The 19,359-nt window shown below is 38.3% G+C and overlaps 2 protein-coding genes across 16 annotated transcripts in view; one reads left to right on the top strand and one right to left on the bottom strand.

Annotated features, from left to right (window-relative positions):
• USP33 (ubiquitin specific peptidase 33) overlaps positions 1-7,115 on the bottom strand; it is a 36,670-nt gene extending 29,555 nt beyond the window's left edge. For 3 of the 13 annotated variants that reach the window (XM_040566044.1, XM_040566046.1, XM_040566050.1), the window contains exons 1-4: positions 6,581-6,862; positions 6,119-6,338; positions 1,616-1,753; positions 545-598 (exon numbers count right to left, since the gene is read on the bottom strand). In XM_040566044.1, coding sequence (XP_040421978.1) covers positions 545-598; positions 1,616-1,753; positions 6,119-6,148 — 222 coding nt within the window. In that variant the 5' untranslated portion in view covers positions 6,149-6,338; positions 6,581-6,862. Of the gene's footprint in view, positions 1-544; positions 599-1,615; positions 1,754-6,118; positions 6,339-6,580; positions 6,863-6,991 lie in introns of those variants that run through there. The other 10 variants (XM_040566047.1, XM_040566049.1, XM_040566054.1 and 7 more) reach the window with 8 other exon arrangements.
• Positions 7,033-19,359, top strand: part of MIGA1 (mitoguardin 1) — a 41,396-nt gene continuing 29,069 nt past the window's right edge. For 2 of the 3 annotated variants that reach the window (XM_040566096.1, XM_040566094.1), the window contains exons 1-7: positions 7,033-7,162; positions 7,693-7,866; positions 10,166-10,343; positions 10,895-11,031; positions 12,428-12,554; positions 13,018-13,154; positions 13,831-13,954. In XM_040566096.1, the coding sequence (XP_040422030.1) occupies positions 7,768-7,866; positions 10,166-10,343; positions 10,895-11,031; positions 12,428-12,554; positions 13,018-13,154; positions 13,831-13,954 (802 nt within the window). In that variant the 5' untranslated portion in view covers positions 7,033-7,162; positions 7,693-7,767. Of the gene's footprint in view, positions 7,163-7,419; positions 7,599-7,692; positions 7,867-10,165; positions 10,344-10,894; positions 11,032-12,427; positions 12,555-13,017; positions 13,155-13,830; positions 13,955-19,359 lie in introns of those variants that run through there. The other variant, XM_040566095.1, reaches the window with a different exon arrangement.

Genomic DNA, 19,359 nt, shown 5'->3' with positions numbered 1-19,359 from the left:
AAGAATGAACCGTACACAGGGTAAAGACTACTAAACTCAGAAGTTTGAATAATGTTCCAAAGTTTTTTTTAGTTATTTTGCTTACAAATAAAAAAAGTCAGAGTATATACTATTATACTCTTAAAAAGTCATATTTACTGCTAGATGTTATTATTACAAATTTTAAGGCAGGTTTAGAAAGAGTAGCTTAATTAATTCAGGAATAATACATTATCTTAAAACCTACAGACCTAGGAAAAAGATTAAAAAATTCTTAGCAGCTGTAAAACAAGAACCCTTAACATGCCAGCTTATTATCCAAAAATCTCATTTTAAAATGAGATTTCTTAATATTCACAATATTCTTAAATTACAAGAGAGACGTACCCGATAGAAGGTAAAACATTTTAGAAATAAAAAAATGCATGAGAGGTTTTATCTCAAATTAATTGTAAGTTATTATTTAAAAAGAACTTCATTATAGTTGTTTCTTTCAACAACAACTAAATTACTACCAACTTTTATTTGCAGTTTAGTAGAACAGGACTTCAGCTGAGCAACTTACCTCTAAGCATGCCCAAAGGTTGGGTCCTCTAACTTTACAGTCCTGACAAGTGCCCTGTTAAATTAAATGAACAGGCAAAGGATTATTTCATTTACCTTCATCAGTAAACCACAACCTCAAGACAAAATGAGAAAACATATTGTAAAAAACAACTATCAACTGAAAAATTTAAGACAAAAATGAATCTGCTAATACTAACTCAATTTTTGTTTCATTTCACCTGATTTTAAGCTCTGTGTATTTTTTTCTAGTAAAATCTAAGATCTGAGATTCTTAAAAGAAAAAAAATCTTCTAAATAAAGCTATTTTATGTCACATTACCATCAAAAACCTCAGAACAAGTCTTGTCTATCAATCTAACAAAGAGAAATGAAAACGACAGAATTTGTAACAACTGCATGCTCCATACAATCATCACTACCTGCAAAGATTTACAAAAGATGCTACACTAGAGGAATGCTATTCCCCTCAGCAGCAAATCAACTGCTGCACTTTCAAATAAAGAAATTTAGCACCATGGACAGAAAAAGGTTGACTTCTCATCACATCCCAGCTACTAAAATGGGCTACAAAAATCTTTTGTATGATTTATTAATACTAGATGGAAACCAAGAGTTCAGATAAGGTCAGGTTCTCAACCTGTGACTCCTCCATCAGAAAGTGAATCCAACAAAAACTTAAGCATAAACTTCTTTTTTACAGCTTCCACTTGAAGTCCAGTCACAGTATATTACTTTCACGTTCTAATCAAATAACGGCCAAAATGACAGTGTCTGAAAATAAAGTTCTGCTTAGTGTTATGCTCTCTCTTTTAAGTGATATTAAAACATTTGTTTTGGAAAACACTGCTGGGAAAGGTACTCTTAAGCATTAAGTATGGCAAAAGAGTTTTTCAGCTTTAAAGCCCATAGTTCTTCCAATACTTTGTTTAAATATTTCTACTGCAGTGCAGAAAGTTTTATCCTACGTTCAACACTTCAGCACATCTTCTGCATAGCGATACATGACAAAGTATGCAGCTAAAGTAAGCGATCACAATTAGTTAGTTAGAAGGAAGGAGCTACAACTTACATGAGATTTCTGTATCAATTCCTCCTTTGTTATCTCACCCACTGATTCCAAGTGGGGGCAGTTGCTGCTGAGTGATGACATTTCAGAAGCTGTATTTTCCGAGATCCTGCAGCTGGAATTTCCAAGACCAGGAAGCTGCTTTTCAACAGAAGTAAGAATAAGTAAAATCCTATTCCTTGCAGTAGGCAGCAAAAGTACATATCCAATATGCAAAATATACATAGCCTTTACAAGGATGCGTCATTTTTAAGTAAGTTAAAATAAATACCTTATTAAGAGTAAGGGAATCCAATAGCTTAAATTAAATACAGCTGAGCTCTAAAATATATTCCTCTATTTTCTGACTTTTAGGGCATAAACCAACAGAATCCTGAATGGATCAAAGCCAGTTGGACTGAATTATTTACCTTCCTGGCCTCTGCCATGGCACCCAAAAGTAAAAAATAAAACAATTTAAAAAAAAATCGTTTTTAAACTCTACCCAGAACTGGTGGTGGCTTGGCCTGTACATTCTGGAAAGGGTCATTACGCAACACTGGTGAAACGTGCTGAAGCCACGTGATCTGCTTGCCACGGGAGAAGGAAACCTTATCTTGGTTTTATTTATTTACAAAAAATCATTCTAGATACCAGCACATTATATATCAAAAGCAAACAAACTTGTAACTCCCATGTAGTACTGACGATTCAGCAAGTTTCTCTCATTTGAGTTCTCTCTGTCCATCCAGGGTTTCTGATGTGGACACAGACTTATTAGAAACAAGGAATGCTAAATCCAATCTCTTTGTGATTATTATTTTGACAGCTGCACGGATAGAGTTGATGTTTTACAAAAGCAAAATAAGAAAACTGAACTTGGTAACGTTATTTTCACATAGCTACTCCAATTGACTCTCACTCCAGTTTTGTCGCTGAAGGATTACTACTGAGGCATCAATTTCTTAAACCCAAGAAGTCTTAAACTTTCTTTGCCCACTTACTTACCTAGCCAATCTAGCTTTCCTTTATCAAGACATGCAACTAAATTTCCAGCCTAACTCAATTATACACTTTCCCTGATCTGTTTGCAGCCTTTGGCACTGTTACCAACATCTCTTTCCACTTCTCTCATTTGCTCTAGCAGCTTTAGGCCCATTCCTTCAGCTACCCAATGGGTCACACAGCATCAGCAATCTGTGTTGAATATTAAGTAACTTGGGGCTTTGGCACAAAACCTTGCCTAGTAGGCATCTCCTACATGCTGCCTAGTAAACTTCCAGTTTTTTTTTTTTTTTTTTATCTTTGACCTGGTCTTTATTTCTATTGTCTTGCAATAAGAACCCTCTGTCAAGAGTCATTTCAGTTTCCTTTGACTATCAGAGATTTTTTTAAATGTGTGCACATGTATGCAAACGCACGTGTGTACACCTTTTTAATGTGTGCACGTGTATAAAATTGGTATTACATATTATTCCTATAAAAATAGGATATAACATTACTGTATAAAAATGTATTGTACACATGTATAAACATGCATATATGTACATATTAAATATATTTTATAGATATACAATTAATATATATGTAACATACTCAAGTATGCATGTATATCTTTCAGTCTTTTTATATGTCACGTTAAGAGCTTTACAATAAAATACTTGAGATCTCAGCTCACAGGGCTAGAAATACAACAGTAAAGTAATAACTTGGGATTTTTTCATGATGAGGTCTAAATCCTCTTTCCTGGAACAACAAAAGGACTTTTAAAAAGCATTAGTCTTGAATATAAGCTGCAGCTGGAGAAATATTTCCTCAGTTCAGTGTCTATTTGCAGTATTGCTGAAAGACTTCATATACAAAAATCAATAGTTTTTCAGGCAAAAACTCTTAAACTTTCTGTCATATTGGAAATTCTGGTTTGAACCGTAAAGTTCCTTTCCAGGCCAGAAACAAACGCGCATTTCGTCTCGCACATTTTGCGATATCTGTAAAATATTAAAACGGAAAAGTGAGTTTTGATTAAAGCCCTATCTTAAAAGATCTCAGTGTGATTAACGCTGATTTAACACTGATGCTTTAGAAAGACTGGTATAATGGCTTAGGAAAGCTTTAAGCTTAGTTACTTTATGGAAATAAATTTCTGAATGAATTATCCCAAGTAATATAAAACAATGAACGAAAGATAAACTTCACCACATACTACCAGATTTTTAAAAGCTATTTCTCACAACTGGAACTGCAAAACCAACACGAACAAACAAATTCATGAGTTCTGCTCACTCCAGATTGCTTCTTGGTGCAGTCTGCATCTGCACCCCTCTTCTAATAATAATCATCCGAAAGACCAAAGCACATTGACACACATGTCCCTATGGACACGTTTCCCATTGCTGTCCATGTGGAGAGCATCCCTAGCAGAACTCTAGTGCATGTTACAGCTTCTGTATGTGACATTATATGGGCACAGCAGAATGAATGGGCTTTCAGCTTCTGCTGTCAAACTTCTTCCACCCGCACCTGCCTTCCATGCTGTAGCAACTGCGTAAGGCACTGTAGAGAAAGAGCCTTGGTAGTTTAACATACCTAGGCTGCTGTAACCTATGTTGTAAAGTTTTCCACTGAAATCTTAAACTGTACAAGCGAATTCCAAACCACGATTCACCCTCCATCTCTCAAAGCACTAGCAATCCCTGGGCAGCCCCTCCCTCACTCGCTGCCCTCCCTCCATTTCACCACTTCTTAATTCATCCGAAGATTACCTATTTCCCTCTAACTAACGCATCTCATCACACCTGCTTTTCCACAAATTCTGCATTGCTTTGACCTCATTTGAAAGTTGCTTCTTCACATAAGAAGCAATAAACTTATCAAATACTTTCCATACATTTGGGAGGGAACTTTGACGTCTGTTCCTAGGTCTCCATCATTCCATTGAAAGGTTTGTTTCAGTCCACCTCTTCTCAGTCCATGATACAGTATCACACTGCATCATTCCATGAATTGAATCATTTAATGTTCAAAAGAATGAGGTTTTTGTTTACCACATGCAGCATGAGACATACAAAAAATATATCTTCCCCCCCTTCATACTTTGCATTCACTATGAAAAAATTGGGTCATGTGAGCCACAAGAGAAGTATGAACAATATATTAAAGCACCATGACCAGCGCACTGTTCATTATGCATCAGACTTCCACACCATCATAAGACGTGTGTGATGCCTATCACAAAAGGCCCATCATACACACAAAAATATCCCAATCGCTAAGAGTTTAAGTAACCTTGAAAGCTTTTCATAGGCTCATGCTGGGAGCTTAATATTTCCTCAAACACAGCAGATTTTAAATTCTCTCAAAAATTTTTGGCATTGAAGCTGAAGTTAATGTTTCCATCAACCTAATCATAGAAGTCAACATTTCAACAGATGTTGAAATAAACAAATATATATCTGTATTCCGCTGATGTCCCTAAATAAGGAGGCATTTTATCAGATCATTTTACAGGGTTGCTCCCACACACCTGAATACTTGCCCAATGAACAGGTCTAAATGAACTACTTAGAGATCAAAAAATAATTATAAAAAACTAAACTTATATAAAACTCCAGTTAAATACAATGCAAATTCTAACCTTTGTAAATACAAAACTAGAATTCAATTACGGACCATTGGTGGAAGATTTTAAGAATAAAGCAGCTATTCTGAAGACAACAGTTGCCTGAAGCAGTAATTGTATCTTCATTATAGGCTTTTATTATTTTGACTGTACAGCTCTGAATAACAGCATATGTAACCAGTGAGCACTAAGCTCAGCGTTCTCATTTGCATTCACAATTATTTTGCTAGTGGTGCACTGAAACAATCACATTTATTTTCTTTCTCAACAACAATAAAAAAGAATGACATAGAACTTTGTACTTGAATGTTTAATTACTTAAAATCGTAAAGAGCTTTGGAGCTTCCAGTAATTACCATAGTCATCATATAGATATCCTTCACACTTCAGAAAAAACAGCAGAGTTCACTGCAAACTACACACGTCCAGTGAAGCTATTGCTTTTGATGTATGCATTCAAATTATTACGGTACATGCTTTTCTATCTACTTTCTAAAGAAATCTTTGCCAATATCACTTCACAATAACTATGTCTGTGAATCAATTTCTTATTTACCATTACCAAACTTGAGAACAGTCCTTCTGTGCCAAGATATCCGATCAAAGGGAAGATTAACCTGAGCTTCACACACCAAGTTCCTTTATACTCTATTACCCAGTGAGTGTTTTCTACTTCGTCCTTGTATTTAGGCAACAAGAACTATCCACCCAAGCAAGAAGCAATGTTATTAAGTCACTTCCATTAGATTTTCCCCCTCTTATTAAGTACTGCTTCCTAAGCAGACCTTAGGAAAATGCTTGAGTCGAGAGCCTGTCCGCTTACAGGGTCAGACAGCTTTTATTTTACATTGCCTCTAGGGCACAGCGACTGCCTGTTCACTTCTTCCTTCCACAGCACTACGTCTGACCTTGTAACCCATCAGGTGTCCTTTACGCATCTAAGGAGACTTCCTTAGCCCAGGCCTGCAGTCAGGAAGGAGAAGCCCACGGCGACTTTCCCCTGGACGTCACACCAGGCTTCTTCTCCCTGATCCATCCCTTGGCCGCGACGATCGATCCGCGCAGACAACCTCACGGCAGTGCCAGCAATTCGCAGAGAAACCAGGGCCCCTGGGAACCTCCTCCTACCTACAGTGCCACGGCCGCCACTTCAGAAGACGTTCCCGGAGCTGGACTCGACCCTTCCCTTAGGGCCGGGCAGGTCACGGCCACAGCCCCCAACCCACACAGCCCCCAACCCACAGCCCACGGCCCCGCCCCGGCCGCACCGAGCCCCCCGGGACTTTGCGACCGGCCACCACCCTTCCGTCGTGTCCCCCTCCCCCCCCAGCCGCCTTTCTCCCCCTTCTCCTTCCCCTCCTCCTCCTCACCGGCAGGACGCGGCCGTGCTCGGAGCCCGCAGCTCAGCCGGGCCGCGCCGAGCCCTGCGGCTCACGCTGAGGGCAGAACGGAGCCCAGCCCAGGAGGACAGCACGGGGACCGCTCCCCTCCCGCCCGGGAGCCCCGGCGGAGAACGGGCGCAGCCAACCCGCGGCGCCACCCCTCCCTCTTTCTCCCCTCACCGGCCGGACGCCCACCGGCCGCGGCTGCGGCACCCCCGGCCGCGCCCCGCACAAAGATGGCCGCGCGGGGCCTCCGCGCCGCTCACGTGAGCGCCGCCCCACACCAAGATGGCGGTCGCAGAGTCTCGCCCCGCCTTGCCCGGCCGCCTGCCGCGGGGGGCTGCCCCGCGGGAAGATGGTGGCCGCGGGCTGCTGACGGAGCGGCGTGCCTCACCTCACCTCGTCTCGCCTCATCGGGCGGCAGCCGCCGCCTCCTGGCACCCCGCAGCGGCTCCTCGCTGGCCCGGAAGCGGATCCCCGCCTGTCTCCTAGCGGCAGCCGGGGCGGGGAGGGAGCCGCCCATGAGGGGCCGTGCCTGCTGCCCGCGGTGCCCGCCCCGGTGCCCGGCAGGTAACGGCGGGTGGCGGGGGCAGCTAACGGGGGGCGGCGGGGCGTGGGAGCCGGTCCCCGGGCGAGCCGAGCCGAGGCTGCCTCAGCCCCAGGGGTGCGGGAGCTCGGGCAGCCCTGGTCCTCGGTCCCCGACCCGGGGGAGAGCTCGGCACGGAGCTCCGGGAGGAGGCTGCGGCGGGGCGCGGTCCGCTGCCCTTGCGAGGCCGGGCCCCGGTTGAAGGTTTAATCTCAGAGTTGTTTTGTGTGTGATTTATCGGATATGAGAAGTGAGCTGTCAGCTAGCGAAAGCAGACCGAGTGCTCTGTAGATCCGTTAGACACACGCGGGTCTTCACACAGGGCAGTTGGGATGAGTGAGGCCTAAGCTGAGCCAGCACTTTTGCTGTCTTCTCATTAAGCGCAAATCTCATCTCTGGTCACAAACATCAATCAAACAGGTCATCTACCTGTTACGTAAGGGTTTCAAGCCTGTAGAAGAAAGCCATCTTTGCCTTGTATTACATAATTGAGTATGTATCCTTCATTTGACAGCCCATTCCAGAGGCCATATGGGACTCATGTTTTCAAGATAGTTCCACTGAATGAGGTTATGGGAGAGAAGGAGCCATGTCAGAAGAAGCTGTTACTGAGGCACGGTTTTCTCTGAAGACGGTAGCTTTTCGGGCATTTCATCTTCCCCTTTCCTGGTATTATTCTTTTATACAGGTAATATATATGTTATCTGAATATTGCAACTTGTGATATACTTTTAAAGTTTAATTGTAATGTTTTTTTGTTGTTGTTGTTGTTGTTGTTGTTGTTGTTTTTCCAGAGCTTAATATGAACTAAATTTGTAAGGAATGTCTTGATTTTTTTATTTAGAGCTGCAAGCTAAAAGTGTTTCTCTTTGTGTTGATAGTTCATTATCATATATCAACATCCTATGTTGATTTATTTTGTTGATATTATAGATTAGTTTTCACTATATAAATAGCAATGTGGATAGCAGTCAAATCTGGCTGAAGAGTATGTTATTACTTGTCAGGCTGGAAAGCTGTACGTATTGTGATGCTGACACTCCCTGTCTGCAGGGAATTGCAAGATTCTTCCCTAGAGCACTGCCATGACAAAGGCGGGGAAGAGTTGCTGTAATTGTGTTGTCTGTAACTACATGAGTGATAAGTGATTGAGCTAAATATGTCTGAATTACTTCAGAAAACACTAAGGCTGCAGTCATGTGTCTCAGATAATAAATTTCTTGAACAGTGAACCAGATTCTGTTTCAGTAATACACAGGACAGGGGGAGTTTCTACTTGGCTATACAAAACGTGGCTCAAAACTGCTTTTTTTTTTTTTTTTTCCCCCTCCCTATTCTGCATATGGCAAATTATTGACAAGGATAACAAGAAAAAAAATGTTTGCAGTTAGCAATGTTGATAAGGTTTTTTCAAAGTTATATATAAACAGTTATTAATAAAGCTTTGCTTTGAAAACTCATATCCTTTATACAACTGTATTTTATCTTTATTGAATTAGTTGTTTGTAAATGGAAGCAAATGTCTTCTTCTTCAAATTTGCATATAAAGACTTTTCAAAGTGTTAATGTGTTTGAAACCAGAATGAGATATTCTTAGGTGCATCAGTTTATTTTCACATTTTTTCTGTTTACAATACTTTAAAAGTCTCACTGCAAGATAAAGGATTTCTTTTTAATGTTGCAGCATGTTGATATGCTTGTTAAATAGTGTGTGCAACTATTAACTTTCTTCTTCTTAGAGGTTTTAATTTTTCTTTACTTATGATCATACTTGTAGGCATAGAAAAATTTCTAAAAAATCTTAGTTTTTTTTTTTGAACCTTACAGAATTTAATGCGAGAGCTAAATTTTCAATTTTAGTTATTTGATTGTTACTCTTTTCTGTTAAATCCAGTAGTCGCCTGCAAATACACGTTTGTGCTGTTTCAGGGATTTTCTTTAGCTTGCAGAATATACTGCTAGGTTCTTGGCCTCAGTCAAGATGCAGTACCTTTAAGTTCTTTATCTTAGAGTTCTCAAGTCAAAGGTATCTGACTAGTTGATAGCAAACTCAGTGAAGCTATCAAAGAAACTTTCAATGCTTCTTGAAATTGCACAACTCTACTGATAGCACTAACCAACTGCACAGCAACCATGGCCTACTCCTTTCTCGTATGAGGAGGCATTACAGAAACACTGTATTACTGTATTGGCCTCAGGGGCTGCAGATTTTTTTTTTTTCCCAGAAGTCATGCCTTCTCAAGTAGCATAGATTTCCTAAAGATTCTTTCGATGTGGGCAGTATTTTCTAGTTAAGTGGATCTTTTCTTTTATTCCTTTTAGAGTCTGGTCACTTTGAACTTTCAAAGCTTTGTTAGTGGGTTTAATTCCAGTTGCCTGAATATGTGGTTCTTATTTGCTAAATTTAAACATATAAATCTACAAATTATTTGTGTTCAAAATAATCATAAAAATAAACAAAAACCATTTTAGGCAAATTTGTTTAAGTACATGTTCTTCCCAGATTGAAACAGTGCATATGTTAGCTTTTGCATCCTCCATTCTTTCACAGTGCAAGAAAACAGTCTAGCTGTGAAGGCTGAGTTTCTTTTTTTTTCAGTCTGTTAAAGAACTAATTGAAGCCCTGCATTGTCCTGGCATTAAAAAGAAAGAAAAAAGAAGTGTGAAAGTTATTTTTTTAGAACCCCATAGTTCATGGATTTGCAATATGTCTTATAGTTCTTGGTGTTGGAGTATGACTCTCAGTGCAGCCACTGATGTTGTCCCACTAACCCCTTTGTAAGCTTTCTCACCTGGCCGTCACAAACTTTGAGAAGCTATTAGTCTAAGTCCTTAATTAGATTTGATTTATTTCTCAAGCTATGTGAGAGGTGAATCTCTTAGGTCCTTCCTTCAGACTGTGCTGAAGACGCCAAAAGGAGGATAAGTGGAAAGGTGAAAGTTAAGGAGCGTATATCTCCAATGAAGTCACGCTCTTGTATTTTCAGATTAAACTTTCCCCAGGGTTAAAGAAGTTGTTCACAGTCACAGCAGTGAGTGCAATATCTGTTATTTTTCTGGCCCACCATTTTAAAAGAAGACGTGGAAGAAAAAACAAGCAAGTGTCACAATGGGAACCAGGCCATCTACTATTAGAATGTACCAAAGCAGCTGCATCAGAAAAAGGTATGTGAAGGAACCCCAAAGTTTTTTTGGTTTGTCTGTCTTGAAGGGGAAGCAAGGGGATGTGAGGGTGTGTGTGTATTTAACAGTATACAATAGTAAAATAAATCATTTTCCTTTAATGCTGATCAGGTTTTAATTGTTAAAGTAGAAATTGTGCAAAGTAGGGAAAAGTTACAGTATTTTATAATTTAGCTGGTCTTCTTAAAGCTAATGTTTTAACTGTGCATTTGGACTAAAAATCTTTTTATCAGCAGTGTATTAACAATTGGGTTTGCAGTTCTTGTGGATGTATCACCACAAAACCGAGAAAAGCAAATTTAAACTTTATAGGATGGGAAAATAATAGTGCTTAATACGCATACTTATTGTATGGATATCGACTATTCTAATTCATAATTTCTGATGTGGAAGTGTAAATGAAAGAATAATTGTTGTTTGCTTCCAGTCTGGATTTTACTGAAAAGATTAGACACGGTTCTTGCTAGTTCTTGTTAACACAAGATATAATGTTTTCAGTTTTGTAGAATCTTTAAAATGAGTGTATCTGTTAGGTTCAAGTTGTTCCAGTAGCCGACAAAACTTGACTCTTTCTCTGAGCTCTGCCAAGGAAAAAGGATCACAGTCTTGTATCTATGCAAATGGAGGACTTTTCAGTAAATACTCTGGCTCAGTTCAGAGTCTGGTCTCGGTAAGTGATTTAAGGCTTTTCAGTGTATGTTAACTTGCCTTGGATGTGCACCTAATGGTTTCACTGACCTGAAACAACTTTCCTGAATAAGCTACACAGCCTCAGAAGGCTAGAGATACTGACTGCACAGAAGATGACCTGTATGTGGAGAAGGCTATTGTACTTTCTACATACTAAAAATATTTTTTGTTGTTCTTACCGATTCTGTGTCTACTGCCTCTGACTCTTCCTGTCTTATGTCTAACAACTTCATAAGGATGCAGATGTGTGCAGTGGAATGAGCCAAATCTATACAATTTAGTGCTGCTGAAAGCAGGATTCCCCTTGTATCCTGCACTCAGTTATGCGTTCCTGGCCTCTATATATACTGCTCTGGTGCATTTTTAGACCATTTAGTGAGTCACCTTACTGACTTGGCGGGAAAATCACTTAAAAATTGATGATTTCTTATCATCTTAGGTTAGTGAGTTGCATTCAATCTCTGAACACTAGAATTGACACAAGGGTAAAAGCAAAACCTCAGTGGAGAAGAGGTAGCAAGACCTTTCCTATCTGATCAGCTGCTCCTAGACTTGCAATCTGGAGCAACATGGCTTAATTCTGAGAGGATAGAAAGAAGAAAAGAGTTAAGCTCCACTGATCCTCTGGGCAGAGTACTGAAATAAATGAACATTCCTTCTGCTCCACTGATACATGCAGATGCTATAATGTGGGTCCTTTAGGCTGCATGTGATCTCTGTTTTGGTGATCAGCACCTCTACTTAGGAACTATTTACAGGATGAGAAGTTTAATGCAACATAATTTCTTTAATGTTTTGCCTAGGAAATGGGTTGTTTTTAAGGATTAACAATCATGTTTACACATGCTTCTCACCTAAAAGCTGAAGCCTCTTCTTTCAGTTATCCTCAACTAGGAGGAGGGAAGTGGCCATATATTGTTTTATATGTCTTGGCGGGCTTAAAACAGTCTGGACATCTTTGTATGTTTCTGTACATCTATGTCTGCTTCCCTTACTTTCAGAGAGGCACCTGCAGGTCATGTAACAGACCGTGTTTACGTCAGTCTACACAACAAGTTTCATTTTTAAAACTTTTATTATAATCTGCAGTCAAATGTTACTTGGAAAACAATATTGAAAATCACTAATTACTTTCTTATTTTAAGAAAGGAGCAATAACGACTTTCAAAATATTGGCAAACAACACCCTAGCATTAATAACAAAGGAAACAATACATTATGCTTAATCTGAAAATAATTGTGCTTTTTCTAAAGTCTTTTAAATGGTAATTTGTAGGTAAGACTAGATAGATAGCTTGGACCATAATGTACACTGGAGGAATGTAGTTTTAAGGATACTCTGTATAACAACACTTCAAAATGTATTTATTTTTTAGGTTCAGAGTGCCACCTCTTGTCACAGTTGTGCTTGTGCCAATTCTAACTCCTGGGATAAAGCAGACGAAGATGATATTAAACTTGTCAATATTCCAGTGACCACACCTGAAAATTTGTATTTGATGGGTAGGTTATGATAAGAACATTCAATATCTAATAGCAATGAAAGTAAATTTCTTGGTTTTATGGCAAAGTGACGCTTGTGCGATACTGTGGTATTTTTTCTACAGTGTCTTGTGAGCATGTGTCCAAGAACACTTCCATAAAATATTGAAAGCTTGCTTAATCTAGTGTTAGGTTTTGAAAAATATATAGTTGTGATCCCTGTATTTGTAGTAGTAAGCTATAGAATTGTTTTTAGAAATAAATAGGAAAAAATACTACTGTCCTTGTTGCTTTGTGGATTTCCTTATCTTAAAAAGGCAGATATCATCTGTTTTTGTTTTTCTTTTTAGACTGGGAATTGCTATTTTTAAAAATTACAATTCTGCTGTAATTATGCATGTTATCTACATAGTTTTCTGTGAGCCTAAAATACATATGGAAGCTGTGTGTTTGATTGAGTGAAGGTTTTTCTGATCTACCCTAGGTATGGAGCTTTTTGAAGAAGCACTACGTCGATGGGAGCAGGCGCTAACTTTCCGTAACAGACAAGTTGAAGATGAAGCAAGTTGTAGTTCCATCAAGCTGGGAGCAGGGGATGCAATTGCTGAAGAAAGTGTAGAAGTGAGTATATTTAACCTACTGATGCTGCCCTGAAAATTCACTACATTTTGTTAAAGTAATATTTTAAACTTCTACAGTGCATTTAAAGAACTTTGTTGTTGTTGTTAGTTAGTTTGGGTGTGACTTTCTGTCAATTGCAGCTGCATCAGTGTTTACATCTGGATGGTATTACTATTACAAAGCTACCAAGCATTTCTCTAACCAGTTCTCTGCACAAAATCCCTTGGGTCATGCCTTCCTTTTACAGCTGTGAGAGGATATCTGCTTAGATACAGGTCTTGGGAAAGATGATAAGTTTATGAGTATTCACAAATAATGTGCTTGAACTCTATTTGTATCCCTTTGTTCTCATGAACTAAATGATGAAATATTTTGAGATAAACATACACCTGCACAGCTTTCATTGTTTCTAGTGCAGTAAGCATCACACATAATTTTAAAGTATTTTTAAGTTTAGTTTAATAAGTTTTTATTATGTTAAATAAAATGTATATGTTTAGAAAGGTGCGTGTATTCTGGATGTTGAAGTGTTCATCTGACAGGGTCTTTGTGGTGTTTGTTGGAAATTAGTGTGGCACAATGAGCCCTTTGAAGGCTTAATAAGATTTGTTTGTAAAACTCTAAGAATATAGACTGTAAACAAATAGCAAATATTCTAATGTCATTCTTCTTGCAGGATATCATCAGTGCTGAATTCATTCATAAGCTTGAATCCCTGCTTCAGCGAGCTTATCGTCTTCAGGAGGAGTTCGAGGCCACCCTTGGGACCTCAGATCCTGCTTCTCTAGCTAATGATATTGGTGAGTACTACTATTTTACATTTTTATTACTTGTAATAGTGCCCCTTGTGGAGGGAGTTCATGGAAATGTCCACTGAGCAGTTTCATTTTTTTACATTGTTATGTGAAGTTTGATGTAGTATTTGTATTTTAACTAAGAAGGGACTGAGAGGAATTTTTTTTCTCATGTGGACTGTCAGTATGTATCAGAATTTTCAGAATTCTTCTCAACTTCCTAAAGTTTATCTTGACTCAAGTATTTAAATATTTATTTACTAAGAACATATGTCCATGCTATAAAAGGGAGTAATATTAGAGAATTTAAAAAGAAGGCTTCATATGTCTTTTCAAATTTTCAAATCTAATACTACTGCACCCTTTCATAATTCCATATTAAGCATCTGATCTCAAATAACTGTCAGACTTTAAAGGCAGAGCATGTTCTGCAATTAGTTTCTAGTCTTGTTTGTTAGGCTTCAGCTTGGCTGGCACAAGGTGGCAGTACTCTCATCTGTTAGCCCTCGTGTTGTCCTGCAACTTCTAAATACAGCTCTGAGTACGGTGGGAATTAAATTTAGGTCAAAACTAGCTTTCTGACATGTCTGTGTACACCTGCCAACTTAATTCTTAAAGTAGAAAAATGTTTGGTTGTTTTAATTTTAGTGTCTGAAACCATAAGCCCTAAATAAAGTTGCAGTGTATATCCATTATTTGTAGCTTATTTGTAGTTTCTGTCTTCAGGCAAAATTAATAAAATGGTATTCAAAGGTCTCTGTGTTTAGTTATTGATTTATTTTTATTTTTGTTTCCATGGAAGTATTTTAAATTGATATTTTATTTTTTTTAGATGTGATAATTTGATTCTTGTTTAGCAAGAATGTTCTGAAAATTGAGTTCTCTTTAAATATTACTTGTAGAAATCATTTGTGATCTGTTGAGTAGATGCTGACAGTTACTTTGTTATGAATTGTATTTGTGCTGTCCCAGGTGTGCGGGGAAAACAAATAAATAACTAGTTTAGCGAGCAGTGCTTCACTGATCAGGATTTGGGGCTTTTTCATCATCTTGAATTCATGTCTTGAACAGTAAGTAGTATATTAGGGAATGCATCACTTTTTTCAGAATATTTTGGAACATAAACAGACAACCATCATCTCAAACATGGTGGCACTGGATTTAATACAGAGGATGGTTTTGTTCAGTATTTGTTTGATACAGAAACATTTATTCACTCACAGTTTCTTAGGTAATTTATGTTCCTGTAGGATATAACTACTAGGTATAATGTGTGAATGTTTGAAGTAGGATATTTTTGAGATCACCACATTTTTCGTAACTTTTTAGAGAAGAAACAGAAAAGTATGTTTGGGAGAATCCTAGAGGCTCTATTATGGCTTTATTTTTCCTTTTCTTTGTATTTGGTAACCTAGCAAAAGAAAATGAAAGGTGCTCTCATCAGACTTTCCTGTATTACCATGAAATGTATACGTTAATATATATTAATACTCATTTTATTTCACTTATGTTTAAAGCTTTGTATTACTCTTTTAGGAAGTGTACTAATTGTTGATCGCTTTTTTCTGACTTCCTTTTTGAGTGTGTGTGTGTATGCACGTGCATGAATGTGCAAACAACAACAGGAACGGAAGGTTCAAGAGCCACCATAACAAGCAGGTCTAAGAAAATTATGAAATGCCAGTGGCCAAAAGAAAGAAAGATAGTACAGTGTTCTTTACAAAGAATATTATACTGCAGAGTGCAAATGGCAGTTCTCAACAGGAACAGAATTGAAGGTGTCTCTGCTCTGTATTTAAAATGAGGCAAGAATGCATATACATCTTTGACGCTGATAAGAATGTGTATCATTTCTGGTGTAAGAGGCAGCATGTGCTACATCAGGATTGGTAGTCCTGGACAATTCATATCTGAAAATTCTGAAAGAAGATGGGTAAAGGAGTCACCCTAATCTATCACTTAGTCTTCACTAATCTTAGAAAGTGAAAAATGTTTCAAATGATTGGGAAATTGCCAATTGAGTTACAAATTTTTTTAAAAAGAGCAAATCACGAATTAAGTGTCATGCCTGTAAAATAATGCTGTTGCTAATTCATAGTTCTGTTACCCCAGCTGATAAGCTAAAAGCCGTAATTAGTGTCAGTTGGTATGGTTTTTTTTTGGAACTAGTTTTTCTTGGACTGTCGGTTTTCTGAGAGATCTGCAATTTTGAGAATTGATATAGCATACATTAGATGATAAAACTAGCTCACTGACTTGAACGTTTATTGATGCTCTGCCCACTGTTAAGGGAAATGTTCCTAGAAAAGTGTTCTAGGGGTGATTTGCAGTCAAACACTAATTTTATCAGCTATGTAGCCAATAAAATTGTTCATAGGGCTTGAAGCTGATTAGTAATGATCATTTGGGGCATTAAAAGAATTGGATAGTGAAAAGTAAGGGTAGGTAATCTTGATTTGAATTATTTCTTTTAAATGATTGCAATTGCATTTGAATACAGGCAACTTTTTGTACATAGAGATGGGAGATTTAAATATAATAAAGAAGCATTCTTGGAATCCCTTAGGATAGTTATTCATCACAGTCAATATATGTTCTCAGTACAGTGCAGTAGAAAAAGAACCACATTGCTAATCTTTGGCTATGTGAAAAGGACAGTATCAGGATATTTCCAGAAGTATGATCTTGGTTTTTATGGTTTTAGAATACAGTGTCCAGTAATGTTGTCTCTGTTTCAGAAGATATGGAAATATTAGCTCAAAACAAGCCAGAAAAATGATCCATGCTTTGGAAGAACAAACTAATACGCAGCTTAAGTTGCATACGTCCAGCTCTTTATTGAAGAAGGTACTGAGAGGTGACTTACTTGTTCTGAATAGCTACTTACACATGGAAAAGTTATATCCTGCTGGGGAATTTTTAGACCTGGTTGTCCAAGTCATAACCAGATCCAGTTTCTGCTTGTTCAACTGAAACAAATTAAGTTCTGAAGTAAGTTTCTCCACAACACGTTTGAGAGTCTAAAACTAGAGTTTTAGATAAAGTTTTCTAGATAAAGTTTTCTATTTTTTTGTGCTGTTTTGAGGGATATTTGTATTTCCCATTGAGAAAAAGGGTTTGATGTAGGGCTAGATGGTCATTGTAGTCTTTCTGGCATTTAAGCATCTACTATTACCACTACTAATTTTCTTCTTTCACGGGCCTTTGGGTGAACAAGAAAAAGCCTTTGTTCTCCATAATAGGTAATGGTAATCAGAAAAATGCTTTGCTTTTTTTTGTTTTGTTCTCATCCTCGCCTTTCTTCCCTCCCCCCTTCCCCTGCCTAGATGTATTTTGTGGATTTTTCTTCCATTTTCTCCATCTGAAGCACTTGTGATTAACCACAGCGGGAGACAGGGCTCTGACAGTTGGATGGATGCTATCAAGCATTACCAAAAGATTTGCTACAAAATGTCTAACTAGCATTTCTCATTCTGAAACCCTCAATTCTAATGAGCTCTGAATTTGATCAGGAAGGAAACTTTCCAAGGTAAAAATTTCCATTGATTTCTCATCTTCACTTTTCTCTGTAAAATATTTTGCCAAACCTCTAAGGCTCTTGAAACCACTCCTGTCCCTTACTTGGCTGCTCATCCTACATGTTGCTCCTTCCCAACAGTTTTATATGGGATTCTTCCGAAGTCATAATTTTCTCTGTCTAATCAAAGTAAGTTCATAGTGGTGCCGTTGATTTGATATTCTTGTAAAAAATGTGATAAATGGGATTAAATTTTGTGGTCCTTGCTTTCCTAGCCGGATACTTTGGCAGTACGTGAGCTGTACCAATCTCCCAAGGCCCCGTTTCCTGTGTGGTTCTGCATAGCATCAACACATGACACTGTGGGAGATTGAGGGGGGGTGCTGCAGGCAGGGTCATACTGCTAACGCTTGGCCTACCACAAACTTGCTTTTCTCTTTGTGATCCCATTTACTAGTTGAAGTTGGTTGGCATGACGAATTTGACAACGTGCTTTGAGAAATAGTCTTCTGGAGGAAGTTATTGGTAATGTGTTACGTGGGAGAGTCAGGAATAAGTTACCTGGGATACTGTTAGAATACAATAGCTCATCACTGCAACTAGTCTCTTTCATGATGTGGCTGAAATGCTTCTTCTCTGGCTGCTGTGACAGGTAAAAGATGACTTGTCAGAGTAGGCAATCATCACTTGAAGTGGTTGCATGCTGTAGTCTAATTGCCTTTTGATTCTTTTCGTGTGAATTACTACCTCCAAATGATTCTCTTTCTAAATGTGTGTAAATTATGTATTTTTCTCTTCCCAATATTTCTAAATATTCAACTTCACACCTGTGGGTTCTGTACTGCTGCATAAATCTCTTCTTTCTGTGGGTAGAATTGTGCCTGGTGGTGGTTGTTTTTGTTGTTAATTGCAAATCATCTCTTTCAACTCTGTAATATACTCTTGAGTTATAAATGAATACATCCCTGGAAAAGGTTTACATTTAAAAAAGATAAAGTAATGGAACACAATTATGTTCACTGTGGTTGACTTCTCCACTGGACTTACAATTTCTATGAATTATCATAGGAGCCAGCACGCTAAAATACGATTTCTAAAGCAGAAGTATTTCTGGACATGAAATTAAAATGAATATATAGGGCTAAACTGCTGTTGGTTTTGTGCTGATCTTAGGGCTGTGAAACCTGGGCCTGGGAAGCCTAGAAAGAGGCTTTCCTGAGGCAGGCAGGCATAAGCTACACTGAATCAGGAAGAAGGCAATTGGCAGGAAACTGTGAAACAAAATATTCGGCTTGTTATTTCTGAGTGGTAAACGTGAAGGGGCAGACGGATAAAGGCTTCCAACACTCTCTTTAGTCTGTTCTTGAAGAAAGTCCTCACTTTTTAGATCTTTTCTAGGAGGCTGAAACGTTAGTTGAACTAACTTAGGAGGAATGCAGAGTTAGGAGAGAAACAATAGCTTTACTTACAAGCAGAACTGCAGGTCAGAGGTTAAAAATCTCATATCGTGCTGCTTGTCAGTACTGAATTCTTAATTCTTGAAATTCTTATTTAGATTTCTACTGTAAAAAGGAATGCTGACAATCAAGCTAATGGTGACTTGTATAATGTGGCCCCTAAACTTTTTGATAATATTAAAACCTATGCATTAATTACATTTTTTAAAGGAAAAAAATCTCTATACCATTTACAACAAATAAATTTCTTGAGTTACTGCAGTAAAGATCTCTCACGAAGGTCTGTGTTGTTGGATGGTAGGTACGTCTGTTTCTTTTTTTAATTTTCTCCTCACGCTCAGAGATATGCCTGGCATTTAGGAGAGAATGAGCACAGCCTTTAACCTAGTGACAAAACGCTTTGGAGAACTTATTTACATATTAGAAACCTTTTTTCC

The sequence above is a fragment of the Cygnus olor genome, chromosome 8, assembly GCF_009769625.2.
Source record: "Cygnus olor isolate bCygOlo1 chromosome 8, bCygOlo1.pri.v2, whole genome shotgun sequence".
NCBI classification, from domain to species: Eukaryota; Metazoa; Chordata; class Aves; order Anseriformes; family Anatidae; genus Cygnus; species Cygnus olor.
Note: the sequence above shows the minus strand (reverse complement) of the source record. Positions and strands in the feature narration are given on the sequence as shown.